This window comes from Hermetia illucens, chromosome 1 (assembly GCF_905115235.1).
Source record: "Hermetia illucens chromosome 1, iHerIll2.2.curated.20191125, whole genome shotgun sequence".
NCBI classification, from domain to species: Eukaryota; Metazoa; Arthropoda; class Insecta; order Diptera; family Stratiomyidae; genus Hermetia; species Hermetia illucens.
Genome location: NC_051849.1, coordinates 68,476,139 through 68,498,001, shown reverse-complemented (window position 1 = coordinate 68,498,001; position 21,863 = coordinate 68,476,139). Strand labels below are relative to the sequence as shown.

The 21,863-nt window shown below is 38.6% G+C and overlaps 1 protein-coding gene across 1 annotated transcript in view; it reads right to left on the bottom strand.

Moving 5' to 3' along the window:
• Positions 1-621: 621 nt before the first annotated feature.
• The window catches only part of LOC119650420, a 212,094-nt gene continuing 190,852 nt past the window's right edge, over positions 622-21,863 (bottom strand). Inside the window, exons 3-5 of the mRNA XM_038053231.1 lie at positions 7,541-8,091; positions 7,098-7,463; positions 622-7,038 (exon numbers count right to left, since the gene is read on the bottom strand). Of these exons, the coding sequence (XP_037909159.1) occupies positions 6,663-7,038; positions 7,098-7,463; positions 7,541-8,091 (1,293 nt within the window). The 3' untranslated portion in view covers positions 622-6,662. The remainder of the gene's footprint in view (positions 7,039-7,097; positions 7,464-7,540; positions 8,092-21,863) is intronic.

Sequence of the window (21,863 nt, the reverse complement as noted above, 5' to 3'; positions counted from 1 at the left end):
AGACCCGATTTAGTTCTGCTTCTGATGGAAGAACGAGCGTGCTTTATAATCGATGTAGCCGTACCGTTGGACCGGAACACTGTTGAAAAACAGCACGAAAAAATCCGGAACTACGGCCCCTTGGCAGACGATATGAAGCAGACTTGGAGACTACAAAAGATCGAAGTAGTCCCAGTAGTAATTTCAGCGACGGGATTAGTCCCGCAGAACTTACATAAAGCGCTGAAAACGCTCGATCTTAGGGCTGGACTATACATGGAGATGCAAAAAGCGGTTATCCTTGCAACCTGTGCTATAGTCCGAAGAGCCCTGTCCGGTAACAATCTGACCTAATGGATTTCAGTCTTGATCCGCACTGTCTTCGATACAAGATCCATGTCTCTGTAGTGTAGAACCACCGCGTCATTGGCTGAAGTGTTTGCGACAATCGGGATGTAGTAATACATTTTCGCATGGTCGCACACACTTTGCGTTAAAACGCATCATCGCTGTGATGCGGGCCTTTGGATATTGCCTTCCGCCCATCCTGAGGTTGGTCGCCCCTCGGTCCGATTGGGCGGGAAGAGGGTCCGTGGGCTTTTTTACTATATATATATGATGATCTAATTTAATGAAAACTACTTTTTTGCTGATTAATAATTTTTATTCTCAAAAATCCCCAGATGTTAAATAAAACAAAATACATTCATAATTTATGTAAACTGTTTTCCGATAGAAAGAATAATAATATTCAAATGCACTGGGCAACGATATAGGTAATAATATGTAATCATACATATGTTGTAGAATATAATCCTAAAATCTAGATAGTATAAGATTGTTAAGATTATAATAATAGTAATCATATAAATATATGCACGTGTAATTGAAATCGAATTTAATCAAGATTCTTTATCCACAATTTCCCCTTTCTGATGTTTTTAGAACTAACTTTGGTTTATCTACAAATATTTAAGTTTCTCTATGTGTGTATGAGGTACTACAGCGGATTACAGTCATATAAAACGTTTCAATAGTCACAGACTGAACCTATCCTACCAAATTATCAGGTTAATTACGTAATAAAAAAAATAGTAAACCTTATATAATGGTTTGGTGTTAACAGATGTGTATATAGATGGTACAAAACGTATATATATTGTGTATGGTAACTTTTTGTTTCTTTTATTTCGCTTCGCTCTTATTGTGACATAATCCAGAGGAGTTACATATTTGAGGTTGACTGATTGCCGTAAATCAATGAAATTGAGACTGTAATCTAGCTGTGAAAAAAGGACTCTGACTTTCTAAGGTTGTGCCATGCATTTGAGGCACACAACACTTAATAAGCGTCCAAATTAATGCTGACCTAGGGTGATATTCAAAAGATAGAAAGCGATTTATTCAAAGTCTTTTTGTTAAGTTCATTCGTTATCAATGGATAAATAACAAATCTTCATTCTTTTTAATGATTGTAAATTCAAATGCGGCTGACTGAATATGCACTTTCAGGAGTCCTGGGATAGTTTTGCAAACCCAATTTCATTGATCTGTGGTTAGTTTACTTAAATACGTGAAAAGGGTGAAACATATATAAAAACCTACTTTATGGCTATTGATTGATTAAATTCTTTAATTGTTTTGTGTTCTATGTAAAGCTTATGCAAAAAATAGTGTTTACTTTCTAATACATATCTTAAGATTTATTTCGTTCAATTCTATTGAAGGCGCTTGATTAGGACTATTCATTTTTCATATTGATTATCTAACATTGTGTTCTGGAACACTTTGAATACATGAAAGTACCGATGCGCCAATATTGCAAACTGGAAAAGTTTCGTGGTTCCCTCTTTGTTAACTGATAAAAAAACTTAAATGGCACAACATAACTTATTCTTTCTCATGTACGGTTACACGGAAATGTAGTAGGCGTATCCAGGTAATCCATATTGTTCAACCATCTTCATATTTTCACTTATATTAATTGGAATTTTAAAATATACTCCAACCGTCAAATAGTACTTCTTTTAATGATAATATGTTATATAAAATGCATGCCTTATAGCTATTAATATTCCAGAAATATTAATAATAGTATAAATATGATTTCAAGTATTTTTGACATTATTTCATTCATTATTATTCATTGCGTAAATACAAAGAATATAAAAATAAAACAGAAGTAGAAAGTACTGTGCGTGTTGACATAAGCTGCTAAATAATTTTAGATGGATTTCAACGATTATGGTGGGCAACACTTCAATCTCCTTACCTATTGGTTTATACTAGGAAATTTACCCAACTAATGTAGTCTTAAAAATAAGATTTTACTACTTTGGCTCATGACATTTCCAACAATTCATTAAATTTTTGTAAGATGGTACTAACTGAATCATTATTTTTCTCCTGATCTGATTTCATAGGAAAACTATTAACAGGCAGTTGATGATCCTAGTTGAAACTGAAATAATACCTTAAATATGAGTAACACATAGCATGTGTACTATATATGCGATCCTAAGGGCAACAATCTGGATGATTGTATGGCGAATGAATTAATCTGCAACGATAGCCAGGCAGCTTTGAAGGCGTTAAGCAGTCGCTTTATTACCTCAAACTTCGTCCAGGAATTCAGAACTCATTTGAACTCTATAATTAGATTAATACAGTGGAACTACTCTAGCCATCCAACGCCGCAACTTAACGAGAAATAAAATCTCGAATCCTTTAGCGAAAGAAGGTTCAATCTCCCCAAGGCGAGAAATGGTTTAAAATAACTGGGAACCATAAGAACAGATGACAGAGACCAAAATACACCAAACTTTGGGATAAACTTCGAATCACCTTTTGAGTCTATGCAGTACAGCCTCCCAATAATATTAGAAGAAAAGTCAATTCATCACCTCCTTTGACTTCGCACAGAAATTTATGAAACCCTCTGCGCAATATCGTCTCACGTGTCAATTTACTACGATTAGCTCCGGCCTGCAACCTAAAGCCCGCCATTTACGGTTAGTTCGGCCTGCCAGTTACGCCTGAAGAGTCCGCATTTGACCGGTGGCCATAACGTGGATGGGATGCGGTTGGTCTGTCAGCTTTGACTGTTCAGGAGGCCGGTGATCGAATGAAAAGTGATACGGCCAACCGGCCAGATATATTTGTTTAGACTGTGAGCGAGGATTTCTTATTTGTTTAGGATGTAAACGAACATTTTACAGACATTTTTATTGCTAATGAAAATTTTTGATAAATGCTCACACACCAAAATATCTCAAATTTTTGTCTCAAGGGCTTCTACGTCTAGAGTTGAATTAATAATGTTGCGGCTTGCCGGAACGTGGATAGTGCGCTCAGTTCAACTGACCACCAAGTGCATTTCGGGCTCTTCCAGCGAAACTGACAGGCCGAACTGAACGTGAATGTAACACGAATGGAAGAAGTGTGGAGTATTTTACAGTGGGAGTCTAAACTAGTGCTGAATATTTGGAAGAAAGAAGAAAGTCGAAATAGGACAGTTTCAAAGCTTGGAAACCAGGAAAATTCTATACTAGAGAAATCAATTGGAAGGCAATAGGTAAGGTCATAGTGCGGAAGCGAGTCCGCCGCTCACTAACTAAATATTCAGAATAGGAATATTGAAAGATGATACCGAGAGTACCGAGTAGTACCGAGTAAGCTATGCAAGACTTGCATCGGATAGCATCACTTCCATAAAGGAAACCCTGCGGATTCTATTAGACCGGGGCCAATGAATACAATGAGCCGCTACACTCGGGGTGGTGAGTTGCAAACAACTCAACAATGAGGCAATTAAACTACTAAGTTATATCAAAATAATAGTGTTGCTGAGTTCTTGATTGATAGCAGCCTACAATACTCATGTATGGCAAAGAAAGGGAATCTTGGCATCCACAAACAACGTAACTGGAAACGTTAGGACAATTGTATGTACAATTGAAGACAGGGAAGACTACAGTATATGCGGTTTTTAATTTATCCCTTAGCTTAAATGCTGAAGACTGTAGCTTGGAAATATAATTGTTTTCGCATGCTTAGTTCAGAAAAACCCTTACCTTAAGCAAAATCTTCAAAAAAAAAAAGCTTTGCAAAAACCATACCAACAATCACTTAAATTGGATTAACTCACTCTCCAAAGAGCCCACCCCACAGCCACCTTAAGTACTGAGGAAGAGAGTAAGTAGCTCTCGAAATACGTAACTATTAAAATATATTGTAGTAGGAGAAAGGTACCTAGTTTTATTTTTATTATACAGCACGGTAGTTTTGAGTTTATTTATAAGCAGCACCTTCTTGTCAGCAAATTTTCATCCAAGTGTGTTCATTTAAAAATCGTCTCTATAGATTGGAGCAGGCGACCCGAGCATGAAATCAAGCGGTGCTAGAAGAAAACATACAGGAGATAAAACCCAAAGGTGCCTCAACACCATCACGTCATCATACAAGCGAAAAGCAATACATCTAAGTGAAGATGCGCAGAACGCATCTGCGGCCTTGACCGAGAAGCTGGTCCATCGGACGTCATCTTTTTGATCCCTTAAAAATTCAAGGCTTCTGTGTATAGTCTTCTTGTTTGCTACAGCCAGTATCAGCATTTTAGGTCAGAGAGCCGCAAAAATGAATAAACAAGAAAAAGTGAAAGATCGTTTATCGCCTATGCGAGTGCTAACTAGGATGAGAATCGGGTCACAAGAAAGGGGTACATAATTTACCTTAATAATGGTTTGGTTCATTGAGCTGGCAGGGAACAAGGGCTGCATTATCCACGATTAAGACGATATCACGCAATTTTTTGGCTTAGCAAACTGTAGGTAAATATAAAACAGCAATGGTAGGACCTACCGCGATTTTTGAAGCTGTAACAATATGCTCAAAAGCGGGCCATTCTCCAACATAATAAAGTATATTGATACCAAAATGTACTTTGTAAAGGACTATATCGACAGACGAATCATTCAATATGAATACTATCCCATGAGCAGTATGTCAGCGGATTTGTTAGCGAAACCCTGAGCTCCGATGTTTGCAGAAAAGATTTGTAAACGGGGAGAAGTGGAAGTGCGTTTATACAAGTTGGAAATGCGTTAATACAATCTATCATAAACTTAGTTGCTTTATAAATTCTATATAGAGATTTTTGCTTAAAATGTTGGTATTACATTTGCATTGAATAGAGTCTTGCATTTTCTTCCATACTTTGATGGAGTCCTCAGGAGAATAAATTCTGAACTAGCAATCATCTCGACGTTGTATCCTTATATTTCTATCTCTCATTTATATAAGTTTTAGTATTTCTATATTCAAATTTCACCAATACTAAATTTGAGAGAGCATAACTAGAGACGTTTTTTACGAAGTCAATGCACGTCCTCAAAGAAACAAAGAGAGAAATCAACAAATCAAAATACAATTTGATGGCAGATCTTTCTTATTCTCCTGTTTAAACGTTCATTTGTTCTCAGGACTTAGAATTCTTACGACGCGCATTACCAAAACGTGTCGCGAAAGACAATATTTTTCTACCAAAACAAGTAAAAATATTAAAAATGGAAAAGAAAATATTTAACAGTAGATTGTTCAGAATTTTATTATATCCGTACTAGTTTTTGTCCAAACTGTAAAATTTTCACTAAAAGTATTTCATACTTCGTCCAAAACACATGAACCAAGTTCTTCTGATTTTAATTCGTGTTTACAATGAATTACCTTCACTGCTCGAAAAAAACTGTTGTTACTCATTCCAAAACAATGTTTGATTATATATAGACATGCCCGTTATGTAAAAACTAAAATAAAATTCAAAAGTAATAAACAAAATTTTGAATTTAATTAATCCATGAAAGTTTTAAAACAGATTCAGAACACGTACTCTACTGGACAAGAACTGGTGGACATTTTATCATTCAATATCAAAAATTCAATTGAACCACAAATATGGACCTGGCGCATACATATACAAATGTAGCCCAATGTACGATGCAAGCGGTAGCAGTGACCTTTCGCCGCGGAAATTATCGGAAATTATAAAATCAATAAGATGCTATCAATTTCTGACTAAGATTCAACGTAGAGGAAGCACTTCCGAAATGCATGCAGAAATACATCCCGCCATAATCATGCGAGATGAGCTGTTTTTAGGACAACTATAATTGTTCCCAATAACAATTCTAACCGCATGCTATTTTTATTATGCATGCGAGTCTATTTCGACTTAATTTTAATTTCGATGGCTATTATTTACCTAGTGGAGGAAAGTAACCCTGTTGCCCACCACAATCTCAACTTCATCTCAACTTCACTTATATTGGTAAAAAAGCTACTTAGGCGATGTTTCGATGCACCATTAGCAAACTCAAAATGCTTAGAGTGTAGTTTTAGACAATATTCAAATATTCAAGCTCATTTTGTTGTTCCTAGTCTAAGTAGGTAAAATTGTAAAACAATTTGAACTACACCTAATACTGCCGTTGCTCAAATGGGCGCGCAATTTAAATTCATTATAGCTAGTTGGAAAGTGTTTAATTTTAAAATTTAGATAATGTTTGATTTTAAGTATTAAATTCGACCAATTTACATGAAAAAATAGTAAATAACAGCCTTTTCATTTCAATATAAGTCCTTACATGTTTCCTTCTTAAAAGCACACACATTCGTATGTATATCGTTCAGTGCGGTCGCAGTACATTTGCCATGAACTCACCAACGGTATTACCCCGCGGATGATAGTTACAAACTACGATTACTTTACCACGGCGAGTTTTTGCTAATCCTACGCCCAATTCCTGAGTTGACTTCCATACCATTTGTGTGAATTGTCCAGCACGAAAGGCACCTTTCGGTTCTACAATGTAACTGTGTTCACGATGCTCTTCATACCACGAGCGGCACACATCCTTGGGATTGGCCTTGGCATTACGATCTGATGACCATAAACAATAGATATTCTCGCCGTACATACTATTTGGACGGTATGCAAAACGATCCTCCTTTGCGAGCTTATCAGCCCATTCCTGAGACAATTGACAGAGGTCTGGATTTAACCTGAAAATAGAGAATGTTAAGTCGCGATTCCGGTTACTAAGAAGATTCTGTTATTATACTTAAGTTCTAACACTCCATGCTTCCTACGATAATCATTGTGATATTTCAAAATTTTTGTTATGAAATCACACATCTCGTCACTGTAACCACTCGATGACAAGGAGGATTCAGGTGATTCAGGTACACGATCAATAACAATACGCGGAGTTAGCGGAAAGCCACCAATTGGTGGAACATTCTCTGCAAAACTTCCAATAAAATTCCCGGGTGGGTCGTAATTTACAACTACGTAAACTTGACCAGAACGATTCTTGGCCTGACCAACACCAATTTCACGACTATCCTTCCAAACCACTTGAGTGAAGTGGCCGGTACGTAGTGTAGTTGGTTCTCTGCCGAAAGCATGATTGTCGACTTCACTGTACCTGGAAGAAAAAAAAGGTAGTTTTAAATATTCTAAAATAATTAAATGGTCTTATGTAAAAATCCACCGTCATCTTACCAATGTTCAACAGGTTCCCGTCCATCGACAATTGCTCCATTAGGTGCTGAGCTCCAAGCACAAAAAATATTTTCCCCGTACGGCGAGTTACTCCTGTGTATAGGATTTCCACGAGAAGCCAACACTTTAGCCCATTCCTCTGCAAACCTACACAACCTTTTATTCAGCTTCAACGTTGGCACCCCATGTTTAACACGAAACTCATTGTGAGCCTTAAGGCATTCAATTTCAAATTCTCCAAATACAGACTTTTTGACTGACCCCGGAGACGGAGACTTTTGTCGCAAGCTCAGTTGTGTTCCAGATTTGCTAGTGCCGTTACTCAGAAAACCGTTACGATACTCATAGCTAACATCGTGTGATGATAAGCGGGTTCTTTCATTTGGCGGCGATGTGGAGCTGCCGCGGCTCATAAGACGCACAATACTAGGCGATTTGGTAACATCTGGACTGGTGAAATCACGACGTTCCCTTGTCACAACTGTTCTGTCTGGTTTGTGTCCTTTGTATGTTTGTATGGTTTCGAAGGTAACAACCTCGCATTGGGAGTCCTAGGAAAAATAGTTCAATATAAAATGTTAATAAAATCAAATTGAATTGGAAAGACTCTTAGAAATTCACTTTGAAATTTCATTACAATATTCATACAACTAATAAAAATTTCGCTGTTTCACATCCACGAATGATATGACAAAAACATGGAAGGATAAACGATCTAGTTTTATCATCAAGGATTCCTTCCTAACCATACCGGTGAAACTCCCAATCAATTGTTGTGGTGAGAGAGCCTGTAGTAGTTTATACTATACTAAGGGTGTCCATAAACATGAATACGGAAGCTACGAATTTGAATTCTCCAAGTGGTAAGAAGTCACAGACCTCGCATCCCCTCGCGATCATAAACAATCAGGTCACGACCGCGGCGCAGATTCTGAAGGCCTCACCAAATTCATTCTTTCACAACTCAATGGAAAGCTTACATTTAGCACCTGCGGCGCAGCTAACCGAGTGCTCTGGAATACCATCGCAGCTGGGACAGTTGGATAAGCTGTCCAGTTTAAGCCTATAGAGGTATATATGGTAACCACCATGTCCCGTGAGAAACTGTGAGATCATAATTTATCATACCATGCGTTCTCTGCGTCCACACCTTGATGCTGGAAATCAATCTCAGGGTCCAAGGACCCTTTTTCATCCATCCCCGTTACTGCCACCTGCTTAACAATTCCTCCCTTTCGGCGTTTTTCACATGCCGATCAGAGGAAGAATCGGGTCCATCATAGATATGTGCCATCGGCCAAAATTTCGAGCGGCATAATTCCGGCTACTGCATAGGCGATTCGAGATGGTTCTATAACCACAGCACACTCTTAAGACGGTCTTTCTATAAACCGCGATCATCTTTTGAGTATTGCATGCGATATGCAATTCAGACTAAATTGGTGCTGCGCAGAGCAGTATAGAGCTCACTACTGTAGCCATAAGCAGTCTACGAGTGTATGTCGGGGCCATGCTAACCTTGGATGCCAAGCGAATATGTCTGGTCCCGACTTAACAGTCAGCTTAAAGGTTTTGTTTGGTATGCCGTCGAGGCGCTTTGTTATCTCGCAGCCGAACGCAAGTCTCCAGTACTTCTTTCGTCATTACAAGGGTTATTACATCATCATCATCAACGACGCAACATCCAGTATTCGGTCTAGGCCTGCCTTAATAAGGAGCTTCAAATATCCCGGTTTTGCGCCGAGGTCCACCAATTCGATATCCCTAAAAGCTGTCCGGTGTCCTGACTTACGCCATCGTTCCACCTCAGGCAGGGCTTGCCTCGTCTTCTTCTAGATATCGCCCTTATCCGGGTGGGATCATCCTCATCCATACGGATTAAGGACCCGCCCACTGCAACCTATTGAGCCGGATTTTATCCACAACCTGACGGTCATCGTATTCCTCATAGATTTTGGCGTTATGTAGACTACAGAATCGTCCATCCTCATAAGGGGGCCAAAAATTCTTCGGAGGATTCTTCTTTCGAACACGGCCAAGAGTTCGCAATTCTTTTCGCAAAGAACACAAGTCTCCGAGGAATACATGAGGACTGGCAAAATCATTGTCTTGTACAGTAAGAGCTTTGACCCTATGGTGAGACGTTTCGAGTGGAACAGTGCGCGGATTTCATCGCCGTAGCTGTTATCGGTTATGATTTTCGACCCTAGATAAGGGGTATTACTCCCACATCTAAAAGTGTCTGTAGACTGTAACCGCTTGTGCTCTCCTGAGGAAATAAACCCTGAACGATTTTCAGTAGGAGATCGGGATATGTAATTTGTGGAGCTGCCTGACCTCTAAATCTCCCCACCACAACCCTGTAGGCGCTTTCCCATGGGTATATATCCCCTCTGCGCACAATTGCTTAAAGCAGTCCCTCTTGCTTCGCTGTATAGCCAGCTTCAAGTTTCTTCGGGCTGTAAGCTCGCTGCTTCACTTCCTGATCAATCCTACCCATTGTTCTCTGAGCCGTCGTCTGTCCCGATGACACGCCGACCGAAGACCAGAAAATTCACTATTCCACCAGTAGTAGTTGGGCCTTCTACTGGGGAAAGTACGCTACGCGATACATTTCGTGATATGGAGGGCTCTTTCCGAGGGTGTACCTCGTATAGTGTCCTGGTCCAAACAAACATTTATGAATGTTTGCTCGTCAATTGCTTTCGACGTGCTGTTCACTGACGTTCTAGGACATATCGCGAACTAATGAAGGACTAACAAAGGTCAGATCCACAGAACCGGACCCCCTTTCCGGTAAGTATTAACCTGAACGTCATTAGCCAATATGATATCTAACTGCACGAAAGCCTCCAAGAGACGTCCTCTTGCATTGTCATCGTCAGTGAACTTCCCTGTTCTGTGGCCCATGCATTCAAGTCACCGGCGATGACTTTTGGTTTTCATCTCTGTATCTATCTGGCCGTCCGTTTGTCTGTCTGCCGCACCCATTATCTCAGAAACGATTACTACTATTGTAACGAAATTTGATATAAAAGTGGGACCTATGAATTCCATTCCATGCGGTAAGTAATATGATTCCACGTAGAGTTTTAGGGGTCCCCATACATGAAAAGATTTGCGTGAAATGTTTTTATCAAGTATAGACTTGTGGGGTTTCAAATGAAAGGTCTCGATTAGTACTCCGAAATCGATCTTAATTTTGACATTCGTTGCAAAGGGGAAGAGTGTGGGGGTCAGTTACTTCAAGGACTCTTTCTCATAAATTACCCAATCCAAATGTCTAAAAATAAATATAGTCGTCCACGCACATGGTATCTAGACCCCAAAATACTCTCCACACGCAAGTTTCAATAAAGTTAATAATATTGTATTACCATATTAATTGTAAGTATATTCTTTCCAAATTGACTGGGAACCAAAATTCAAATATATATCGCTATCATTAGTGAGCGGTGAAAATGATACTACAGGTGCTTTAAACTGGGTTAACTTTGTGGATACGTAACGCCTGGACACATATGACAAACTCCAATCGACGAAAACCAACTTCCACCTAGATTACAAGCAATCTTTATGATGCTTTCTAACTTCTACATTCTTCTCAGTCGGATTTATGCTTATGCATAATAATATGTAGATATTGCACGACCGATATATTCATTAGGAGAACTGCGACCATTTCGATATCTGCGGCATGCTGCACCAACGCCTTCAAAAAATTGTCACTTTTGTGTAAAACAAATCCTTATGAAAATCAATTCACTGTCTGTCTGTCAGAAACGATTACACTGATTGGCATCGAATTTGGTGAAAAGGCGGGAACTGTAAACGTTCACGCATACAGTGAGGTGCATCGTTCTACTTGCAATCTCTCCCCGCATGCAAGAGGGAGTGTACATTTTTTTTCACTAAATATAGTCATGTCAGATATCAAATAAAACTTCTTGATTAATTCTTTTCAATGCTGACATTTAATGCCAAATTGGGAGAGGATGGGCGATGGAATATAGTAATTTCTTTCACGGACCCATTCTCAGAACGTACCAAACCGAAAAATCAAAATATCGGGCAGTTGCCACTATACCGTGCCTACGCTCCGAGATACCCTCCACACCAATATCTGTTCAAATAAAGTTAGTAATAGTATATTACTGTAATTTCATTACAATCTATGAAAAAAGCCTTCTTGTCCATAATTTTTACCTCCATGTATTTTATTAGCCGTAAGAATATCTAAGTTCCACCATGAGAGACTTTGCGGTAAACTCAATCTCAGAACGCGGCATTTTTACAACGCAAGCATCAATTGGTTGACACGCTAGATATCATGGTCTGGAAAGAATAGACTCCACCTGGGCTAAGATTGCGATCGAGGGAAATGGCGAACCCCATTCAGAGAAGCCGACCCCGCGATCGAATAGGACCAGCGCTAAACAAGTCGGGAAACCGGAAGCTTGACGCTTCAGGTATAAAAGGTTTTGTGTTTCCCTATGTGAGGAGCATAACGTAGTTCTCCATTGGCTTATAGCATTGACCCGAGATATTGAAATCGTTCCGTTGCCAGAACTCAGCGATTTAAGTATCTCGAAGAGCAGGTTACTGCCATTGCCAGAACTCAGCGATTTAAATATCTCGCGTCAACGCTATCAATGGAGAACTGCGTAATGAAATTATTTCACGCATTAATGCAACCTGGATGAAGTGGCATTCCCCAACTGGTGTTCTTTGTGATCAACGTGTCAGCGCACGTCCCAAATCTAAAATTTACTGCAATGTCGTCCGTCTGCCACTCTCTATAGTTCTGAGTGTTGGCCGACTATAAAGGACAATGAACGGCGTCTTGCGGTAATGGGGACGAAGATGTTGCATTGCACTGGCGGCGTGACACGTTTTGATTACGCCTGAAATGAGACTATCCGCGATCGATATGGATTTGCACCGATCGTGGAAAAACTGCAAGAGAGGCGTTTTCGATGGTGTGGTCACGTAATTCACGCTAACGAGAATTCAACAACCAGTATTAATCAGATTACATCCTGATGAGGCATTTGATACAATAAAATGACGAAACCGATCATCACGAGCCGACCCCGCTTATGAACTGAAGGCCGAAGAAAAAGAAAAAGATGTGAGAAGCGACGAGTGCACGACAGCTTCGTGTAATATAGCTAAAAATTCCATTGCCCTCTATTTTCTAGAAAGCGATTTAAATAAATCATTTGATGGAAAGCCCTGTGTTGATAATGGTCACCTTCACACGCTTCACGCTCTGGGTTTAATATTATTAGCGAATCAAAACAATTTAACCAGCATCAAATATAAAAAAGGGCTAGGGAGAATTAGATTCTTCTTGGATGGAATTTAAATATTTCACTAGAATTTCAATTATTCTCGTTAATTATGACGTCAGCATCTTATTTGTATGGCTTAGGATGCTGTTAATTAGCATGAAATTGATAAGTTTGAACTTCTATAACTTTGACACTAATAGTTGGATTTTTATGAAACCTGGCATGTGTATGCACGACGCTGTCCTTTTGCTATGTCGGTGCAAAATTTAGTACACTTAGGATGAACTTAAGGGGAGTTTTTTAGTCAATTTCTAAAAGTTGATAATATACTATTAGTAAATTTTTTGAGCAGATACCGGAATGGAACATCTCTCGAAGATTAGATTTCACATAAGTGTTTACACAAAACCTTAAAAAGGGCTGCAGATAAATAGATTCTTCATAAATGTGACTTTAATATTCCACGCGAATGTCAATTATTCCGGGTAATTATGACGTCAGCATCCGATTTGCATGGCTTTAGAAGCAGTAAACTCGCGCGAAATTGCTAAGTTTGAACTGCTATAACTTTGGCGTTAATTGCCTGATTTCTATGAAATTTAGTGCATATACACGAAATATTGTCCTCTATGCTGGTACAGAATCCGGAAGTCCTAGGATGAATTGAAAGGGGGTTTTTCAGTAAATTTCTAAAAAGTAGTAATATGCTATTAGTAAGTTTATTTGACCAGATATCGGAATCTGACATATTTTGAGGCCTAGATTTCATCTAGGCGCACCACCCTGATTTTTTTCGGATTTTTGGGTTGGGTAGTTTCCGAAAATGAGTCCTGTCTCACTTCAAATGCATACATTTTGACTCCTTACTCACGCACTTTGCAATTTATGCCAAAACTAATGTCAGTTTCGGAAAGTAAGAAAGTAAGAATTTTTGAATCCCCCTTTGCATGTATGGGGAGCCCCCCTTTAAACTCCACCTAAATTTATGCCACTCGCTGTATGCGTGGGATTTCATAGTTCCCATCTGTCCACCAAATTTCGTTTGGATCGGTTTAGCCGTTTTGGAGAAAAATGTGTGTGACAGACAGACAGACAGACAAACAGACAGACAGACATTGAATCGATTTTAATAAGGTTTTGTTTTACACAAAACCTTAAAAAGAAGACTGCAATTCTTACATATGAACATAGGCCTACAAACATACATGCAAACTATTTCAGACGAGCTGCTTGTCTTCATTACAACAGGTTTACAAATATATGTTCAATTTATCATGGATAAGTAGTAATCAATTACAATTGAATTGTAAAAGATAAAAAGTTCCGCTTCATTTTTTTCTTATTTAGTAACAACTAAGAAACTAAGCCAACTGAAATAAATTTCCTTTTGTTACGCCAAGCCCGATAACTGACACTCGACTTAAGGAGCGGATTTAACTAAAGAAGTTGTTGACATTGATAAATAAGTGAGATCCTATCTTACTAAAAAAGTGTTTACACGAATTTTTACAATATCCATTTGCTATCATTCATCTGCCTCTTGAGATTATCCAGTATCTAATCAACATTGTTTATAAAAGCATAGCATAATAAGATAAGCTACATATTTCAATTGTTGTGTTATAATTAGTGCTCAAATATTTGGTTTTAAAAAATAAAAATGCTGATTTCATTTGATAGTGATTTACAATTTGAATAAATTCCAAAGAAATGTTGTAATTTCACTATCTCTTGGTAGCAATTGTTATGTATGTCATATCTATTAGCAAACAGTTTTGTAATAAATGAATTGGCAAGTTAAACTAATAGCGATGAAACGAGAATCGATTAATATTCAGATTGACCTGATGACTTTCTATTATTCAGAAGCAGTAATAATAGTTTCACTAGGAAAGTATCTTTTTTCGAAATATGAAAGATGTACCATTTGAATACAGATATATGATAATAGTATAGCGAAAGTATTAAAAGAAATCACAGTCTCTATGTACTTAGGTTCCTGCGCTATGTAATTCCACAAGTCCCACCTTTACATCGAGCAGCCGAATATAGTCTTATTCTAAAAATCTTCTCTTTCAGCTTAACTTACTTTAAGTGCGGCACATATTTTGCTAGAAGCAAGTCAGCTACTGTACTTAAACTAAATAATCTATATGTTAGTGCCGTAAAACCATCCACGTTGTAATTATAATAAAATTATATTTTTGGGTTTTATTTGCAATTAGACAGAAGTATAATGATTGAATAATACAAGTACAGTGTAGTTTTTGAAAGTGAGGACGAATTGTTCATGGTAACGAGTCAAAATTTGATCGTTTCTGTAGGCCCAAGTTAGGTAGTCACCTAATTTTGGAACAAATGTAGTATGTTTGTTTTTTTTTTGCCTATATGAGTAACTTTCCAGCCCGCTCGGTAGCGTTCGAGAGGGGTTCGCAAATCACCATCTAGCGTATCAAGCCGTCGTTGTTTCGGTCGACCTTTGAGTCTCTTTTCATCGACCTAGATCTTCAAAAACGTCACTCTCGCAACTTTTCCGACGATCGATCGTGAACATCCTCATTTCTGATATGATCATAGTGTGCTATGCAGCAACATTCATTGCCTTTGGTGGTTGACCTGCTCCCGGAACCATCAATGAAATTCCTAAAATTCCACAAACTCGATAGAGCCTCTTCAGTTGTAATTATTGAATTTAAAGTAAACGCAGCGTAACATTTGCGAACATACATCTAACTAGAACATCATCAATTGGTCAGTCGGAAACATACATCAGATACAGTAATGGATCTAGTAGGCTTCCTTGGGGATACCTGGTTTGATAGGCTAATCTTTGGATGTAAAGTTTTTGTATTTCAATCGAAACAACCGACCTTTTATATAGAAATTCAAGATATGTATTAGAACTTTTTTAATCTTAAGCGATAGCCTTTCATGACATGCTCGGTCGAAAGACGGGGCAAGATTGAAAAAAAAAGCTTACCCTAGAAAAGCTAATCAATTGTTTCACGCTTTTCTCGGGAGTCGAATTGACGGTTTGGTAGGAACGACAGAATCGTTGATGCCAGTAGTTTTTGAAACACTTGTAATAGGGTAGTAAGCAGGCTTGATGCTATTTGCGTCAGATCTTTTTCTACCTTCGCAACAGTAATTATAAGTGACGTTCTCCACATCTTCGGGAAGTAACCAATAAATGTCATTGTGGTGTAGATATTAGGTCCTCGATGACATGAAAAGTGAATTCATTGACCATTTTGCTTGCAATTTTGTCGTGGCCACATACTTTCGTTCGTTTTAACAGATGAGGGTAAACATTTCGGAAGCTAAGCTTTATTTTTCGAGAAGTTGGATGTAGATAAAAACACTTTCGAAGTGATTCGTAAGTGTTGAAATTTTCAAGGGCCAAGCTGACCTATTTAACCTATTTTAACTTCTTTATTCCCATCCCTTCAAACTTTTCAATATGATTTTATGATTTGCAAAATGTTGCAATCCTAGGATGAACTTAAACCTTGTTTTCCAGTGAATTTCTAAAATGTCATCAACTTTACTTGAGAAACAGCCGGAATTCGATGTAAAACTTTTGATTTAAGGACTCTCTTTTCCCCTCCTCCTCTTTAATCAGTCAAACTCCAAATAACATTTTAATGGTCTCAGGATACCAAGGCAGGGTGGGAACTCCAAAGGTCGCGGTTTATGAACATCTGAGGCAGGAGAAACATTGGGGATGTGATCCATCATGAATTTTGCCTCTCCTTATCCTTTCCTTTATTTTTTTTTTGTTTATTATCCAGTTTACTCCTTTTGTTTGATTTTCAGGTTCCAATGCGGATCCACGTATCGATTTAAGGTCACGTGAAGTTTTGTTAAATGACACGTAAGGGACTAAAGGCAAGCAAGCGTGTTTTGACGGAACACTTCAGTGGACCGTCAGTATTTGGGAGCGGAACTACACGGTAAATTTCGTCAAGGTTTTTAAAATAACTCTTCCCTCTTGGAGGACTCCGGCCACTCAGGATGGTCTCTGACCATCGACCTAATTAACTTTTTGCAAAATCTTTATAGGAATAAAGTCGCTGAGAAACCAAGACATTGCTCACTGAGCTAAACAAATGGTAGTCTGAAAGAGCATTGTTTGAAAAATATGGCAGAGTCTCCCAGTTCACCCCATTTCAATCGTTCTAAAAAACTCTGGAAATATGTGGTCGTGCACTGGCACATTTCAAACAGAACATAAGCGAACTAATCTTAAATGCATTTGTCGTCTCTAGCCCAAAAACCATTTCGATCGGGTCTTTTTACAAGAGAGTCAAATCCTCCTCTACTTGGAGCAGTTGGTGAAGGTTCACCATCTGAAGTCCGCAGCTGTTAAGTAGTGTGAGAAGATTCCTCCCCTGAGAGTAGCCAGTGGGACACTGATTGCAGAGCCCGCCTGGCAAGTCTTTATGTTCCTATGACTAGGAACCCAGAATAAGATAACTTTGGACATGTTGTCCACTCTATTCAACACGTTCCTACACTGCCGCACCAGCCAGAAGAATGTCGCCACTCAATACAAAGCTTTAATGGCCTGAGTGTCGGTCTCACTGACTTTGTTACGCTTGGAGATTGGATCATGCCCCAGCCATCGACAGGCATCCAGTATCACCAGCACCTCCGCTTGGAATACTGTGGCAAAAGACCGAGGTATCCGAGAAAACTCCGGTACCGACTCCAAGGACTATTTTTAATCCGTAGGAGATGAACACTCTTTCGTAGCCTCGACACACGCCGCTAGTCTTCTATTTTGCCCTGGGTGGAAAATTCACAGCAAAACTCCTCGACTTGCGAGTGCTATAATCCGCTAGGAATGCCCAAAATTCCCACGATACTTCGTTTAGAATGTTATTTGCCCTGGCCGCTGGGCTTCACTGTCCAACATTCAGACTCCTGTAGCCTCAAAGCACCGTACCATTTACCAGGCAGGAGTGGAGATCCTCACTAACAACTGCACACGTGATTCTTTGAATCCCATTAAGAATTGTTCTATGGTATTTCTTGCTCAGCGCCGGCCACAATAGAATCGTATGTTAAGATAGGACGAATCAAATGTATACATCCAGAGAACCATTTTCGGACGTGTGTGTCCGGATAGCTGAGTGGTTAGAGCACAAGGCTGTCGTACGGAAGTTCGTGGTTCAAACCTCGCTGACGGCAGTGGGATTTGTATCGTGATTTGACGTCGGATACCAGTCGACTCAGCTGTGAATGAGTACCTGAGTCAAATCAGGGTAATAATCTCGGGCGAGCGTAATGCTGACCACATTGCCTCCTACAGTGTACTGTAGTGTACCGTTACGGTCTTGAATGAAGTGCTCTAACACACTTCAAGACCCTGATCCAATATGGATTGTTGTGCCAACGATTATTATTTTCGAGCGTAGACCCCATTTCCTTACAAAGACCTTCTTGCAGACATAGAAGACTACACAGAGCTTCTTAATCCTCAGTTCTATATTCATTATCCAATTTAACTTAGGATCCAGCATCACAATCAAATACTTTTCACTGGAGGGAAGTACCAATCTGGGGTGGAATTCTGCTACCGTTGACTAGCATCAGCTCCATTTTGACTGGATTTACGCCGAATAGCATCTTGCAGTCCACACGCACACATTTGCGAACGCGGCCTCCATAATCGCTCAAAACCAAGGGAAACATCTCTGACACTAACATAACCATATAGTCGGCACACATCACCACCTGCACCTCGCTCATGTCCAATATCTGCAGAATTATATCTATCACTAACAATCAAAGGACCAAACCTAAACATCCCTCTTCTCACAGATCGATTATCCTGGTTCTTAGTATGGATACTATCCAATGCATAAGATACCTCACCAAACCTATTCTGGTTACAGCCTACTGGATGACTTTGATACTAATGTTGTTGAATGCTCCTATATATGGGAAGACAGCTAGGGCATATATTGTTCAAAGTTGAGATGATCATAATTTCTTCAGAACATGTTACCAAATTTCACCACTTTCCTCAATTATATCCCCCCCCCCCTTCCGCTATCAATATTTTCAGAGAGCCAAGTGCATAGAAAATGAACAACATAGAGAACAAAAGAAAAATTACAATTTGACCAGCCATAGCGGACTGCACTCTTTTCAAACCATACCATGATTTCGTCCTTTGGGAGCTTGCCCAGGGCAATAATTGTAACAATGTATATGTCAATCACTAGCTATTCAAAATAAAACTATGTATGTCGGATAGCAGTCGATACATCTGTGAATGAGTATCTGAATCAAATCAGGATAATAATCACGGTCGAGCATTACTGATCATATTGCTTGTTGTCCTGCAGTGCACCGTTACGGTCTCCAATGAAATGCTCTAATACCCTTCAAGGCCCTAATCCAAATGGATTGTCAAATAATCTTCGATGTGAACAGATATGTACTCATTAAAACTGAAAATATTAGTGAACATTCTACTATTATTATATTTTGAAGGCTGAAATTCGAAGTTTTCAAACCGACAAATTACATATGTATGTATTTGAGAATAGAAATCCGGTTACTAGTTCAATTTAAATTCAGTTTTCAATTCAATAAAAATGCAGCAGAAGTTCAATTTAGAGCAAGAACATGCCAAAATGAATCATATACAGCATAAACAATTATAGATCTATCTAACTGTTCGCAACACCACGAAGTTAATAAACTAACTAAAGTCGTGCATTCGGGACTATCCTATCTCGAATTCGAATATTAATCTGTTCACATATTTGATAACACACGAATATATATATCCATAGCTCTCTTAGTTTCATATTATTATACCAGGTTCAACGTGACTGTCTGGAAAATTGCAAAACTCGCCGAGAAATTATGTAATTTGAAAAAAGGTTACGTTCTTTGAGTAGCAGATAAATTTTGGTCAAAACAGGAAACCAGAATTATTGATTTATTACCAGCACCATTATATAATAATAACCATACAAAAACCAAAATAATTATCTACTTGGAATTAACTTTGTGAAAGTGATGGACTCTCCTCCACCACCTAGACGGCTCCGATAAATTAATCTCGTTAAAAATCACGAGTACGATCAATTCGTGATTCGCTTCATTTTCCACGGTCGCTCCACTAATCAAAAGCCATAGAAATAATTCAAAGCCACAGACAGCATAACTACCGCATTTTAAAATCAGGCCGCCCGGCCATATAACATTCCGCAACGAGCCTCCATCATGCCCTTTTAGAAGATCTGCTCCAAACAAAACCACAACAATACGCCTTTAAAAAGACCCGTTAACTACTATTATTTCATAATTTCAAGCATCGAAGCGATTAACTATCAATTAGATGGAGTCAAAAGCATTGTACACCCTTTCCCACAATGTAATTGACGTCATGACGACTTGGAGAATGAATATCTAAATATCTGAATAAATGCCAGCTCATACTCGTACGACTCAAGAGGAACGTTAAAGGCTTCAATCAGAAAATATAGTGAAGATTGGCGCTGCCTCGTATGATCAGTACAAGATTCAATTTGGCGGAAGTATGGGAATCAATAGTTTTAGCAAAATCGATGCTGCTCTAAAATAGTGATGATAACCCTAACTATTCCTCTAACAAATTCTTCTGCCGTGAATCGGTTCCCATTTTTCTTATTATAGCGCAAGAACGGTCCCAGATTGGCAGATCCCGTAAACCGAATAGATTGTGTTATTTTCTTCGCTAACATTTTCACCTTCTCTAATCAGAAATTTTCACTTTCACTAATGAAATTGAATTGTTGGACAATCTGAGTTTTACTCTAATTAATTTTTAACTGATTCCAGTCAAATTGTTTGTAGTTGAGTAATATGGCCCCGAAAAAAAACCCAGAATTACCACTGCGTCTCATTTCGCAGTAAAAGCAATTTCTTCTTGCTTCTTGTGCGCTTTCTACGGATATTGAAATCATTAAATTCTTCACTTAATGAAGAAGTTACCGAACACATAAACTGATAACAACTAACAAGCTACGTGTACTACCGAAGTAAAGCTCACTAAAGATCGCCAGAAATCTTAAGATAAACCTATCTCTCCTCTACCTTCTTGCACTGGGATCTTCCACATCTCAGAAAATAATAGGACTTGGTGAATCTAAATCTATTATTGTTGACTTTCACTACACCACAAAATCAACTTGCGAATAATAAAATCCACAATAGATAATGCCTTTCGTGAAATTGATGTTAAATGATTGCAATGCAGTGGCTGCAATCAATTGGGACTCTTGAGTAACGATCTCGGCGCTCATATGTACATCGTTAAAGTACGGTCAAGTGTTTTATAAGAATCCGCTAAATTGCAATCAATTTGTCATAATTAGAAGCAAGCAGTGATCGTCATCTTTGAAAGTTTTTATTGAAATTTCCCAATAGATATAAAATTAAGAGGCACGAAGGGGAGTACACCATATTTTCTCCTCTTTGAAGGCCAGACTTTATCGGACATAGCCGTGTTATAGAGGCAATGAGTTGCCAAAATATTGTATGTGGCGGATGCTGAGGTTGTTTGTTCGATATAATCAGTCCAGTATTTTACAGGAACTTCTATAGAGAGTTCTAAAAGAAGATATACCCGCATTCGTCGGAAAAATGATTCAGTTAAAACTTCTGTTGGGAACTGTAATTAACACCTGCTGGCGCGGAATTCGTTTAATAATAGCCCCTGCTAATTTCATATAAAAGGTTTCTGGCATTATTACAACACATAAAAGATATTAGACATTAGATTGTACTGATTTGATCTCTGGATACAATTGGTAACAAAACCTAATTACTGCATAATGAGATATAATTTCCAAACTCCATTTAAAAGAGTGACCAACCAGTGAAAATATTTACTTCTATTATACATCAAAATTAGTCGTTTAGGTTAGATTTAACTTTACTAAATCCGTTACTGAAATAGTTTTCGTGGTTTGTCAATCACACGGAAACGGAGCGCAAAATTTGCTAGGGATGCTTTGGAATCATCC